Below are 15867 nucleotides of genomic sequence, written 5' to 3'. Positions count from 1 at the left end.
AGGATGACCTCCTTAATAGGTCGAAACTGGTCGACGATTCCGACTACTTTTTAAACGTAAATAAAACCGTGTTGTTTTCGATTAATTTAATATGTCTCGCGTAAGTTTTAATAATATTAATAACTCTAATAGTATAAAAACATGCACCAACTTATGAATGAATGTAATGACCACCGTAATTACGCTTTGTAAAAAAAGGTTTGCTACCACTCATTTGTATGCAAAAACCAACACGAAACGAAGAACATATACTTTTATACAGGGACGGCAGAGTGACCCAACTGCACCTGATATTAAGTGAAATGGAGTCCGATAGAATGTCGACAGACGAGAGATGATTACCCCTCGGTAGTCGACACAATTATGCCGGCCTGTTGGAACCGATACACACAGGCTGATCCCGAGAACGCAACACCCATATGTGGGCCACTATGGCTGGTTTTAACACCTTGTGTACGGCGGTTGCTATCTGGGCGGATATAAAATATATCTTACCACCAGCAAATTACATTTACAGACGTAGACAAACCGAGCCAAATGAGTTTACCACACGTTTAAAATCGTAATAATTTATCATGGTATTTATCATACTTTTCGGGTCCAGAGTATAATTTGCAAGACTTAATAATAACATAACTTACTGTTTCAACTTCAGGATCTTTGCTGTAACTGAAACAAAATAAAATAATTTATTATAGAAATCGGTTCATTAAAAGATCCATACGGAAACATCTGCTACTTTGAAGCTACTAAGTTTTATTTCTGTGCTCATTAGCACAATAATGTTACAAATTGAATCAAAATTAAATGTCAAATGCCTCGACGCTCTTGTCAAATTATCGCGCCAATTCGTGATTACACCTACGCTTCGTCTCAATGTGATTATGATGCATTTGACCGGGATAAGGAACCATCACTAGCTGCTTGGTAAGAACATTGAAATGCTCGTTTCGTCATTTGCTTGTACATAAATGTGCCTCAAGGTTTGAACTCCTGAAAACGACTACCTTTCAGTCTAACTTGGGCCAATATGCACCTATTAACCGGCACATTCGAGAATTCAATGTCATAGCTAAAACTAAGGATGTTGATTTGTTCTCTGTCAGTTTCAGCACATTTAAGATTTTAAATTCGTAAATCGAAAATATCGACACACTGGTTTCAGCTTGCTTTGTTTTTAATTAAGTATTTGTTTGTATACTTCAATCTTATAATTATTTTATTTAGGAATTATTTTATGCTGTTTTTTTTTTCTTTTTTTAAACTTTGAATGAGATACAAATTTATTTAATTTTTACTTTTATTTTAGGCTTTGTTCAACAGTAAATATATTAGTCACTAAGATTTTTTAATTGTAACAATTTAATTTATTCATTTTAACTTCATTATTTTTAATATTCATAGTATTATTACGATATATTTATAATTTTGGGGGAGGCCTATGTTCAGCAGTGGACTTCCTGTGGCTGAGATGATGATGATGATTTATAATTTTAGAAACATATTTATTTGTTTTTCAGAAACATAATTTTGCATGCAGTCTTCACCTATAACTACAATGGCACTTAGCTTATCAATAATATTATAATTTTACTATTGTTGCAATTGTATTGGTGCTCAATAAAAAAATAAATAAATAAAAAAACTTACCCGTTGCAACTGCAAATCGCTTCAAGGTTCAGAACGATGTCTCTGTAATAATAAAACATTAATTATTATTACATGCCTATTGCTTGTGATGTTCCCACGTTTTATGCGGGAATTTTAAATGTTCGATCATTGCTTGATTCTAGTGGCAAAACGTGCGGTGGTGTATTAGGAATTAAATGTTTTCATCTATTTTTAGGCACAATATGTAAAATAGATGGTCTTTTTTAAAGATACTTTGCATTTTATTGTCGTCTCCTAGACCCATTGACAGTACGGTAGATTCAGAAGTCGTGAGTTCGAATTCCATGTTGGACAACCCAGTGTGGATTTATTTGCATGGGTCTAGTGTTTCTATAGTGGATTTTCGCCCGGCCAGCGGCAGGTCGTAAATATTAATTCAAAATTAAGCAAAAATGCTTGTAAAAATATCTTAAGGGATACTAAGAAATATAAAGGAAGGTCAAAAAAGAATCTGCATGATTGTTTGTAAAGTCTAAACCAGGCTGGAGAAAATAACCTTGTAATGTTAGCATGCGCACAAATAATAATATGTAACCGAGTCCAATCAGCAGGGCTCGAGTACAACATTGATTATATTATGTAGCGCAATTATTTGAATTTTTCCTTATGTAAAATGGCTCAACAATACATTTATACCACTGTCATGAATTAAAGTTTTTGTAAATCGTTAGTTATTTAATCTATAACATGCCTGCGTGGCGTTTAAAGTGGAACATAAATTCGAATAAATGAATTAACTTAAATAAACGATTTTCTTAAAGACCCTATCATCAGCCGCATGATGTCCACTGCCGAATATGGGTCTCGCCAAAGATTTCCAGATTGATCTATTACAAGGGGCCCGCATTCAGTGACCTGCGACTTTTGTCGAATTTTGACTATCGGACGACCATTAGTTAATTGAGATAGAATACATCATAACATACATCTTCATTCCAAATGGTTAAGCAAAGTTACCACTAATTTACATTTCGTAGAGTTTATATCCGTCTCATTTCGTAATAAGGGGCGAATACATCTCCATATTGCACACACAGACAAACCCCAGGTTTAAATTTTTTTTTCCAATGGAATCATCCACATTCTTGTGTTGACCGAAAGCTAGAAATCGAACTCGGCCCCTTATAATACCAAAGCACGCTGCCACTGAACAAATTAAGTGAGAATGCTGATTTACAATTATTATTATTTTAACTAGGTTTTGCTCGCGGCTTCGCCCGTTTGAAGGAGTTTTCCGGGATGAAAAAAATCCCGGGATAGAAAGTAACCTATAACCTACCCAGGGTCTTAAACAATCTCCATACCAAATTTCTCAAAAATCCATTTAGTAGATTTTGAGAAAATCGATAACATATAGACAGACAGAAAGGGGGACTTTGTTTTATAATATGCATAGATATTTATTTATTCGAGTAATATAGGACTCATATTGCTAGTAAAATATATTTTTTTTTCTTAAAACTACGTTAGTAATTAAAATAAAAATTAGAAGTTACAAATTACTGAAGTGATTTTGAAAAAAGTCCATAGGACCAATCTGGAGGTATATTCTTTCGAATAAAAAAAGAGTTTTCAAAATCGGTCAATAAATGACCGCGTTCTGAGGTAACAAACATACCAATTGTAACCTCCTCCTTTTTTGTAGTCGGTTAAAAAATAAATTAATAATCGGCTCAATCAATGTACTCACGTATTATTAATATGAACAAAATCTTTGAAGTCACGTGATGCAAGTGTGTGCGCCGGAAACGCGCAGAGCATCTGAAAAACAAAGGCACTGTTGTTCATTACTATGATAGACCAAACGGATTTCCGACAACAGTATTCGATTCAATTATTATCTTTTATATACCAATGACAAGACGAGCAAGCTGCTCGCCCGATAGTAACTTGCCTACAGTACTGGCAACACTCAGAACTTTGATTCACCTACTGCATGGTACTAACTGCGCTTATTGCTCTAAGACTTTGATTCATAAAATGCTCCAGATAAACCCCAGGGATCTACAGGAGACTTGGCGGGGGTCTACGTTGGCGTAACCAAAAAATTAGGGTTCACAATTCGTAAACGGGGGCCACAAAACAATATCTGTGTGCTTAGTGCGAGTTTTTTAACGCGTCGATCGCGTTAAAGTAAACGTGATATTGTATGGCATTTGATCAGCGCCGCCTAGTGTCATAAATGTGAAACATAATTTGTGAGTGCGAGATTTGTTTATGTTACTCTGTCGACAGCGACGATCGAATAAATAAACTTTGCGAGTGCGAGTTGCAAATTTTCACTGTTGACAAGTCGAACGGTTAACTTATTCACTTACGCGGTGGTGAAGTTACTCACAAAGAGTTTTACAGTGAGAGTGAATTGTAAAACGTTTCATTTCATTAGAAATTTGTGTTTGTTGACTTGTAGAGTTTAAAAAAAAGGGCATCATGTTTTTTTTTGCTTGGAGGATGCTTATGAGTGCTGGGGCTCAAGATGAACGTAATAACACTTCGAATTTTCGGCAAGGACCCGCAATGCTTAAAATTCACTAAATGATCTCACGGACACAGAAGTTAGAAAAAGATATTGCCTTGCCTCAGTCAGTTTTGCATAGACTGCAGGCCCACCGTCATGTCAGTACATTGAGCTCTATGTAATTGAGCAGCCTTTTTATACTTATTATTTTTAAAGTTACTCCATACCTTTAGGATGCAGTAATCTATATCTATACTTATAATAAATCTGTAGGGAGGTCAATTCTGTACATGAAATATATTTCCAAAATAACTATCAGGGGGTGATTAGGGATCGATACTGATGCCAAAAATGCAATTAGTAAAATTTTTGTCTGTCTGTCTGTCTGTCTGTCTGTATAACCGTTATAGAAACAAAAACCACTCGACGGATTTTAACGAAACTTGGTACAATTATTTGTCATACTCCTGTGCTGGTTATAGTATACTTTTCATCACGCTACAATTAATAGGAGCAGAGCAGTGAAGGGAAATGTTGGGAAAACGGGAGAAGTTACTCCATTTTTTAAGCTTCCGTCGCGTGTGCAACCTTAATGGTTAAAGCTACGCAGAAATCATGTATGACGGAAATGTTCTCCTTAAAATTATGTAAAAAATATCCCACAACAGCATATGTCTATCTTTTATGGTTGACTCACAATAACACGTGTAACTCCCGATAGCTTAGCAGTTCGAAGCTTTCTCATTATATTTGTCTACTCTTACGTTTATAACACTCTCAGTCATCCCTAATTAAAAAAGTTAACATTATTAAATATTCCATAAAAAAGAATCAAAGAAATTGGTATAGAAACACCAAAGTTATACATGAAATACGCTAATAATAAGCCATCACGCGTGAATACTGAATCATGCTATAAGCTTCCTTCGATTTCACCAGGATCCCATCATCAGACCCTGACCGGACAATCGGACCACCTGCATACCACCATACATTAAAAAAACATCCCGACAAATTGAGCACCTCCTCCATTTTTGAAGTCCGAAATCCACGCGGGCGAAGCTGCGAGCGGAAGCTAGTTAATAATATTAACGAAAACTTAATAACGTTTAATCACAAATAAACCTTTGCCAACACACAATGACGTTAATATTAAAATTGCACTTTTTTCCACTTTTCTGTAGTTTTATTATCGCCATTACCATCACTGTTAAGCAGGGATGTCAGCTCCTCCCAGTTTTGAATAGTTATCATCCTACCCCTAGCATTGTATGTTGGCTTACTGAGGTCTCTATGCCTACCAATAAAAAAACACAATCCCAAACGTAAACTCAATTTCATGCATTCTATAATAAAATTATTATGTAGGTTTAATATACCCAACTTACTTACACTTCCATAAAATATGTTACTAACAAGTCAAACTGATGTCGATTTTTTTCATTTTGTTTGTATTTTAATTATAAATCTCGAGTTTGTAACAAATATTCTTACACCAAAAATTCCAACACAAAATTTCAAAGTTTGTTTTGACAATTGACAAGCGGCGCGCCGCGTAACCCGGCCACTTTGGAAGTACAAAAACTACTCGTATAGCATATGCAAACAATATACCTATTTAATTTAATCGATTCATCACAAAGGCACTTGATACTGCCAACATAACAAAAAAAACTAACGCGCATCACGGCCAGTAAACGTTATTCGATTCGACAACCATGTGTGTAACTCGCACTCACGAATAGTCGCGTTACACCGTGAGTAGCGTTTGCTCGATTTGCGCGATGGTAAAGTTACTCGGTAGCGTATAAGGAACTCGCACTAAGCACACTGGTTTTGATAGTAGAGAACTAAAACGTGGGCTTAACTTCACCTATCAATGTAGGCAAATAATATTTTAAGAAGCTCAGCATGTTTCTCGGAATGTGGTAGTCATTTTGCTGCAGGTCGGCCACCGGATCCACTAAAATTTTGAAAGTGGCAAATGAAAATAAAAATTGTGGGAGGCTATAGACTACAATGCCCTTCAAGAAACAACAGTATTTGGCTAAGAGACTGAGGCATACATAGACCTACCCGGATGGACTCGCAGACGTAAACCGACGACCTTTAAGTAATATCTGTTATACCTAATAAAATCTCGCTGGTGGTTGGATATATTTTATATCCGCCCGGGTGGAAACCATCGTACACAAAGAGTTAAAACCCGCCATAGTGGCCCACGTAAGTGTGTCACGTGTCAGGATCAGCCGGTGTATATCCGGTTTCAACAGGACGACAAAATTGTGTCGACTGCCAAGGGGTAATCATCTCACGTCAGTCAACTTTCTATTGGACCCCACTCCACTTACCATCAGATAGTAGTAAGGGATTCACCGATACCCGAGCACCTGCGAAGCCACCCCGCGCCCCCAGCCACGGGGGGTCCGCGGCCTGCTCCAGGGCCGGGCCACCATACTATCCGCGAATTAAATTGATATCAACCGCGAATTAAATTCATATCAACCGCGAATTAAAATAATACCGACCGCGAATTAAAATGATATCAACCGCGAATTAAAATAATACCGACCGCGAATTAAAATGATAGCGCCCGCGAATTAAAATTATACCGCCCGCGAATTATAATTGTTATCGGCCGCGACTTTCAATGATACCGTCCGCGGATTACTCTTGTACCGCCCGCATGTTACGTCGAAGTTTACCGTGGATTTCATTACCAACGTACGCGGATTGCATTTATATCACCCGCGAATGGAGTGATGCATTAACTTTACTCATGCTCTACGGCTCATTTTCAAGCTTGGACCTGTTCCCTTTGTTTCCTTATGCTTTTGTCTTTCTACTTTCTATCAGCGATCCTTTTTATTGAAAAACGCTAAGGTCTTTGTATCGTATTTCTACTTAATAACCGTTTACAATTACTCAATACTGACCCTTTACACATTATGGCCATTGTTTGTGAAAGATAAATCAATCAATTGTTTGTCATACATAATACATTACCCAAATTCTAGGTACAAAACCTTTGCATCCTCTCATTGTTGCCACGGGTGGTAACTATATTTTATCAATGATTTACTACTTCTCTATTATTTTTAACAATAGGTCTCGTCTCTATTATTCCCATTTCCGAATAATACGTATTCAATATAAAATTTATGGTGAAAGTTGGAAACATGTTTAGTCTTGTCTGTAAGGAAACAATACTCGCTCTCCATATAAAAGACCGACTCAAAATCACATGGTATCGTATTCCACTCTGTGCTCTGTTCCGAGCGAGATCTCCAGTTAAGTGTAATAGTGAAGTGTTAAAATAGTGAAACTGTTACAAAAATGAATGTAAGTACCTTTTTATACTTTGACCTAACGTTGTTATAACCAACTAGATGTTTAATTAATTGTTTATTATATGTGTTGTCCACGAGGTTAATACATTTTAGCTGTCTTCGATCTCTTATTAATTTATCATTGTTATTAACTTGTACATTTATACTTAGCATACCTATACGTATTTATCACATACTACTTACTTAACTGATAACTAAAACATTTTTATTAATTTTTATTACAGTTTTCTGAAAATACTTTCAAGAGTTATTATTACGCTGATGAAAACGACGAACCTAGTGACGAAGAAGGGACCCTCGCAGCCAAAGTCAAAAAGGCGATCATAGCCAATAAAAGATCGAACGAATTTAACAACATCGATGACTTTTTTCGAAAAACCAAAGAAGAAAAAGACGAATACGAAAAAGTCATCCAGTGTTGGTCGATCGACGAGTGGTGGTGGCATTTCGTACATCAAATCTAACAGCGACGACGGCACACATGCATCACACCTGATTAAAATTGAAATTTACGACGTTAATAAAATAAAAAATATTGCAACGATGGAACAGTGGAAACACGCTGAAGTGCGACTTAAATATTACGCAGAAAGTGACTGTGATAAGAACCTGCAAACCGTAAAGGACACCATATACAATATTACTAAACAGTTGGCTAGTAAGGACGATTGTGTTAAATATACAATAGATACAGACAAATGAAAAAAGTGTCAGTGTGTAGTGCCAGTGCATAAACTTTTTTTTTATAACTTAATAACTTTGAAATGTTCTTCGTGTGAAAAAAATAATTGATTTCATTTAGATATTATACTTTGTTCTAAGAAACCTATCATTGTATTTTTGCGATTGCTAGACTTAAATATTTTAATAATTTAGATTGTATTGTAAAAAACAGTGTTTTAAGTTACTCATCTATTTGCATTTTGAACTCTTTGTGCTAGTGCTAAGTATAATTATTGTAAATACTTATGATTCTTTTAATATTTGTCAAGTCAAGTCAAGCTTACGATTGTAAAGTAATTGGGAACCGTTAAAACATGTTTGGAACTAATTGAATACTTTTTTCATAAACATTTAAGAGAGTTGTAAAGTAAATTGTTTAGGTAGTATATAAGGTCTGAACTAATTTTTAAACTACACATCGCTAAGTCATTTCCCATCATGGATGCATTGAGCTGTGATTTATACAACATGGAACTCGTCGAACTTGTCGAAAACATCGAATCAATGGAATTGATGTCATCGCAATATGACGAAGAACTTTACGAGCTCTGTGATAAAATGGAACAAACACAAGTCGAAACGTGAGTACAATATTTTTTAAATATGTTAAGACTAGTTGTAACATGTTTTGAAAATCCATGAAGAGGGATACATTCCAAGTATTTATAACGGTTGGGACGTCTTTCACAATCATTTCACGTGTTTCTTCCGTTTATATTTTTAACATTGGAGTACAACGAAAATGTACCGCTCGCTTGATATTTGTAGTTTATCCCAGAGTGAGATTGCGGGTTTTAGCAAAAATATTATTTTACAAAAATATCATCATTTTATAAGGTTTTGGTATATACAAAATGTTTTACCAGAGACAATGCTAAGAGACCCTGATATTTCTCCCTATTACACTCCATGTGATGGACATAAAATCGGAAATGAAGACGTCATTGATGGTGTATTACCCATGAAAGCATATTGTTCACAATGTGAATAACAAAAATGTTAGTATTTAGATATTAGATCAATTGCAATATTTTGTTTTTTGTTTGTTAATAAAGTTATTAATTATTTTCTTTGTCATTCAGAACTATTCAGAAAGGAGATGGCAGCAGGAAGAGATCAGCGTCGACGTTACTCAGTGAAGAGGAAATAAAGAGGAAGAAAAAGCTTCTCCTTGTAGCCCCATCGACATTATCATCATCAACAAAAATACTGTAAGTACAGAATTTGATGATAAAATTGAATGTCCTCACTGTCAAGTACATGTGTTAAAACAATATCTGACCAACCACGTAAAGAGCAATACACATAAAAATAATGTAATCAGAAGGGATAATGATTTTTCTAATGTTCAATTGATTGATAGTGCTTTCGGTAATAGACTTGTTACATACAGAGTGAAATCTAATTTCATTTCAGACCATTTGTTTGAAACACCTGAATTATTTTTGAAAAATATTACAAGCGTTATGTATAAACTACTAGAACGATCTATCCTTGAACACTCTGTTGTAAAAGTTAATTTTATTCTCAATGCTAACTTTATACAAGAAACAAAAATCTACGTAATACTTTTGACTTTCAGATATCTAATTATCTTTTTGTCAAGGGGATGATAAAGATATTATTTTCTCATCAATATTTACCGAAATAACTAACAAAATGACAAATTTTGAAAAAAGGGTAGTGGATGGAGTTTAGTTAAAATAAATCACTTGGACATAAATGTTAACAAATTTAACCCATTACGTGGATCTTCATATATAGATTTACCATTAGATATAAAATATAAAAAAGCTGTTATTAATGTTCAAAATAATGATCATGAATGCTTCCGTTGGGCAGTATTGTCAGGATTGTATCCAGCTACTCATAGCTCCAACAGGGTATCATCTTATATAATACATAAAAACAAGTTAAATTTTGATAATATCTCGTTTCCTGTTAAAATTAATGACATTAATAAGTTTGAGAAATTAAATAATATGAGTATTAATGTTTTCGGATTGCATTATGATTCATTAAACAAAACTAATAAAATTGTAGGACCATTACATTTCACGAAACATAGAAAAACGACTCATTTAAACTTATTGTACATATCTCAAGGTACCAAAGGTCATTATTGTTTTATCAAAACCTCTCGAGATTATTATCTAAACAATTATCAACCTCTGAACATGCAGTTCATATTTGTGATGGTTGTTTATTAAAATTTACATCATTAGATAATTTAAAACGTCACCAAGAAAATGACTGTTTTAACGTGTGCACAAGTTTGCCATCGGAAAACGATAGAAAAAGAAACTGGTTTAATGAATTAATCCCATCAAACCAAATTTCATTCAATAACTTTGAACGTAAATTAAGAGTACCATTTGTAATATATGCTGACTTTGAAGCATTCTTAAATCCAATAGAGGGTTGTTTTAATAACCCAAATCAATCATCAACTGCTAATGTTCAAAAACACGAAATGTATAGTTTTGGCTATTATATCAAATGTTCTTATAATGACAATTTTTCAGTATATAGATCGTATACCGGAAAGGATTGCGCACTAAAATTTATGCAATTAATTAAAAAGATTTAGAAAATATTTGTAATAAAAATACTTTTGTTAAATCTCCATTACCATTAAACGATGAAGATAAAATAAATATTAGTCAAAGTGAGTCATGTTATATTTGTAGCAACAAATTAAACGGAGATACTACAATATCATATAATTTCCACACTGGTGCTTATGAAGGAGTTGCTCATGCATTGTGCTCAAAGAAATACAAAGCACCTAATTTTGTTCCAGTATTTTTTCATAATTTAAGTAATTATGATGCTCATTTTATAGTGCATGGTCTTAATTTTGATAAAGGTGATATTGAACTTATTCCTGAGAATAAGGAAAAATATATTTCGTTTTCTAAAGTTTTACAAATCAATAATAGAATTTTGAAATTAAGATTTCTTGACTCTTTTAAATTTATGTCCAGTAGTCTTGATAAATTAGCTCAGAACTTATTACCTAAACAATTTAATGAACTAAAATTAAAATATCCACATGAAGAAGATTTTAAACGTTTAATAAGAAAAGGTGTTTATCCATACGAATATATGACTTCATTTGATTCTTTAAAAATAACCCATCTTCCTACTCGCGATAAATTTTATAGTTCTTTAAATGATAGTCACATTACAGAAAATGATTACCTTCATGCACAAGATGTATGGAATCATTTCAATTGTAAAGACATGGGTGATTATTCCGATCTTTATTTAAAACGGATGTTTTATTACTAGCGGACATATTTGAAAATTTTAGAGATGTTTGTCTTAAAACATACGGATTAGATCCTGCCCACTATTATACAGCACCTGGATTAAGTTGGGATGCTATGTTAATATTTACTAAAATTAATTTAGAGCTGTTAACAGATATCGATAAGATAACGTTTATAGCCAATAATATTCGGGGTGGTATATCGCAATGTAGTAACAGACACGCAATAGCAAATAACATGTTTATGTCGGAATATGATTTAGACAAACCATCTTCGTTTCTTATGTATTTAGATGCAAATAACCTATATGGTTGGGCTATGTCCCAATGTCTCCCAACCGGTAAATTTGAATGGGTAGACATAAAGACAGACTTTAATGTCGCCGATGATGCTCAATATGGTTTTATTTTAGAAGTAGATTTAGAATATTCAAATGATTTACATAATTTTCATTCAGATTTTCCATTTTGCCCGGAAAATGTGTGTTTAGGAAGTAGCAGAGATAAGAAACTGATCCCAAATCTAAATGATAAAAAAAATTATGTCATCCATTATAGAAACCTTAAGCAATGTTTAAGGAAAGGTCTCAGATTAGTTAAAATTCACAGAATACTTAAATTTGAACAATCCACATGGTTAAAAAGTTACATAGATTTGAACACTCATATGCGTTCGTTAGCTACTTCAGATTTTGAGAAAGATTTTTTCAAACTTATGAATAATTCCGTATTTGGTAAAACAATGGAAAATGTAAGAAAACGAGTTAATGTAAAACTAGTAAATCACTGGTTAAATCGTGGTAAAACCGAAGGCGCTCAATCTTTAATAGCAAGACCTGAGTTTCACAGTGTATCCATATTCTCAGAAAGCTTAGTTGCAGTACAATTAAATAAAACCAAGGTTGTCTATAATAAACCAATTTATCTCGGTTTCTGTATTTTGGATCTATCAAAAACATTACTATATGATTTTCATTACGATTACATGAAAGTTAAATATCAAGACAAACTTAAATTACTTTATACTGACACCGATAGTTTAATATATCAAATATTTACAGAAAACTTCTATGCTGATATTAAAACTGATTTAGCAAACTACTTTGATACATCCGACTATCCACCAAATAATGAATATGGTTTACCATTATTGAATAAAAGCGATTAGGTTTTTCAAAGATGAAAACAACGGTAAAATTTTCAAAGAGTTTGTAGGTCTTCGTTCAAAAATGTATGCAATGGATGTGCAAGATATATCTATATGTAAAGCAAAAGGTATAAATAAAAATGTTACAAAAAAATTTTGTCTTACGGATTATAAATCATGTCTATATGACAAGAAAACACAATATAATGAAATGTTAAGGTTTAAATCAATAAAACATTCCATATACACCCAAAAAATCAATAAGATATCTTTATCACATAATGACACAAAACGTTATTTATTAGAAAATTCAACTGACACTCTAGCATGGGGTCATTATAAAATAAAGGACATTTGATTTTATTAACAATTTCTGTACCATAAAAGATGTGTATGTTACCGAATGCATGTGTGTTTATTAGTTTCAAATTATTTATAATCCTAACTTTATAATGTACGTATTTTTACTTTATCACAATCTAAATTTGAAAAAAAATATTTTATTTGTTAATATCGAGTAAAATTACAATTTGTAAATATGTGTTGGTATTAAGTTAATTGTAATTCAGTTTTAATGGTGTTTATTGTTTGAAGTACTGGTAGAGTCATTTTTCATATAAAATAAAACAAATATAAAGCATTTAATCTAACTCCTTGTTGTATTTATTCGTGAGCTCTTTTCGAGTTTACACGTGTGTTTAAAATGTTCCATTTTTATCATCCTTTACTGCCATAGTCGCAGGTCCGAGTGGGTGTGGAAAGTCACAATTTGTTACACACTTTATTAAATATATTAATGATGTATGCAACATTAATTTCCATCAAATAACTTGGTGTTTTGATGAAATGCAACCTTTATATAATTTACCGGATGTAAATTATTATCAAGGTATACCAGATATGAATATGTTTGATGGAAAGGAAGCCAACCTTATTATCATCGACGATCTCATGAGGGAATCAGATGGTCGCATTGTTGACATATTTACTAAAGGCAGTCACCATAGGAACTTAAGTGTTTTTTACATTACTCAAAATTTATTTCATCAGGGTAAAGGTCAAAGAGACATTTCTTTGAATTCAAGCTATATCATTTATTTTAAAAACCCACGTGATAAGACTCAAATCCGTTACTTAGCACGACAAGTATCGCCAGAAAATAGTAAATTCATCGAAGACTCCTATAGGGATGCTACTAAAGAAGCACATGGTTATTTGATGATAGATCTGAAACAAGACACTAATGATATGTGTAGAATTAAATCTAAAATATTTCCATTTGATGGTCATTGTGTAGTGTACATCCCTACAAAAGAGTTTAAATATCTCAAGAGTCAACAGATATCTCTCATTTACAAATGATGGATCGACGTCTCAAGACGCATAAGGATTTGTTAAGCGCTCTTTATAAACTCAAACCAAAACATCAACAAGCTCTTTTAAAAGCCTGTAACGAAAACGAAATTAATTTTATTTGTGAATGTATTCATAATGTCCTACAAGGAAATGTAAAACTTGAGCATAAAATCAAAAAATAAACTAAAAAAGTATAAAAATCTACTTCGAAAATTGGTACGTAAAGGTACAAATAAAATTAGAAAGAATATAATAGTTCAAGAAGGTGGCGCTTTTCTACCGATTATATTGGGTTCTATTTTGAGTGGATTAATAAGCGGACTAGTTTAAAATGGAACATGCAAAGAAAATGTTGCTGGTTGAACAAAGTTTAATAGATAAATTGAATCAAAAGAAGAATGAAAATCCTACCTCTCGTTTGGATAGTGAAATGGAAAATATACTGAATAGTAAGATGGATGATCGAAAAAAGTGTAAATTGTACTTACAAGTCTTACAAAGATATCTTCATTTCATGGAAGAAGATCGTCGACCGATTGAACTTCCTATAATTACTTCCAATGTTGATAGCAACGATCCCACAGCCGAAAGTTGGAAAAAATTTAATATAACTAATGATATCAAGAATAAAGATCTAGTTGTCAGTCAGACATTGAGTGAAGAAGAGAAGCGACAAGAGAGTTCTGCAATTGAAAAAAAATCGTCTTTCAAACAAAAACATATTCTTAGTTTGATACCAAAACTTATGTAAAAAGGGTGAGTTGTTATTGAATTCGGTGTCACTACATAAAACAAAATATTTTGGAATGACGATGGTACAGTCATTGTAGATAATGAAATAATTCCTGGTAGTAATATTATCGATTTAGTAAGCGACATACTGAGACCATTAAAAACAACGACCCGATTGGTTGGAAAAATTTGCTGAAGCGTTAAAGGATTTAAAAATACCTTTAACTTATATAGGAAATCCGAAAAGACGTGACTATATAACTCAACTTCAGAAGGACATCGAAGAACAGTTTCCAACGAAGCCAGAGGAATATTTTACACCAAAAGTGAAGATAAACACACAAATAAAATTAAGAAAAAGATAGACTGGGAAAAATGGACCCCTTATTAAAATTAAATCAAATTTATTATGATGTATCACATCCAGCTGGATACAGTTGTATTGACAAATTATCAAGAGCCATGAAAGGTAAAATGAAAAGGACGACGTTAAAAATTGGTTGCGAACCCAAGAAACATACACTCTCCACAAGCCTGTACATAGAAAATTCCCACGAAATAAATACATTTTATCTAACCTAAATGAACTATGGCAAGCTGACTTAAGTGATATGCGGACTTATTCTAAAGAAAATAAAGGTTATAACTACATTCTTTGTGTTATTGACGTTTTCAGCAAATATGCATATGCTAGGCCCTTGAAAAAGAAAAATTCAGATACAATCAAAAAGTGTTTCGAAAGTATATTTGAAGAAGCTGACACAACACCTACTCACATACAATCTGACAAAGGCACTGAATTTGTTTCAAAAGATGTACAAAGATACTTCAAAACAAAAAATATTAATTATTATACAACAAACAATCCCGATATCAAAGCAAGTATTGTAGAAAGATTTCAAAGAACGCTTAAAATGAAGATGTGGCGTTATTTCACACATAAGAATACTCATAAATATATTGACATTTTGCAGGATTTGATACACTCCTACAATTACAGTTTTCATTCTAGTATCAAAATGTGTCCTTCAGATGTTAATTCTAATAATATAATGACAGTTTGGACTAATTTGTATGAAAAATCTGAAAAACCTGCTAAAATTATGTTACCTACGTTCAATGTGGGTGATCATGTAAGAATAACGAAATATAAACA

The 15867-nt window shown here is 33.0% G+C and overlaps 1 protein-coding gene across 3 annotated transcripts in view; it reads right to left on the bottom strand.

Moving 5' to 3' along the window:
• LOC119189912 overlaps positions 1-15867 on the bottom strand; it is a 34503-nt gene that overhangs the window by 10199 nt on the left and 8437 nt on the right. For 2 of the 3 annotated variants that reach the window (XM_037440733.1, XM_037440734.1), the window contains exons 2-4: positions 3362-3432; positions 1651-1692; positions 642-669 (exon numbers count right to left, since the gene is read on the bottom strand). In XM_037440733.1, coding sequence (XP_037296630.1) covers positions 642-669; positions 1651-1692; positions 3362-3432 — 141 coding nt within the window. Of the gene's footprint in view, positions 1-641; positions 670-1650; positions 1693-3361; positions 3433-5521; positions 5729-15867 lie in introns of those variants that run through there. The other variant, XM_037440735.1, reaches the window with a different exon arrangement.

Source organism: Manduca sexta, chromosome 20, assembly GCF_014839805.1.
Source record: "Manduca sexta isolate Smith_Timp_Sample1 chromosome 20, JHU_Msex_v1.0, whole genome shotgun sequence".
Classification (NCBI taxonomy): domain Eukaryota; kingdom Metazoa; phylum Arthropoda; class Insecta; order Lepidoptera; family Sphingidae; genus Manduca; species Manduca sexta.
The sequence above is the reverse complement of the archived record's forward strand: the minus strand, read 5'-3'. Positions and strand labels throughout refer to the sequence as shown.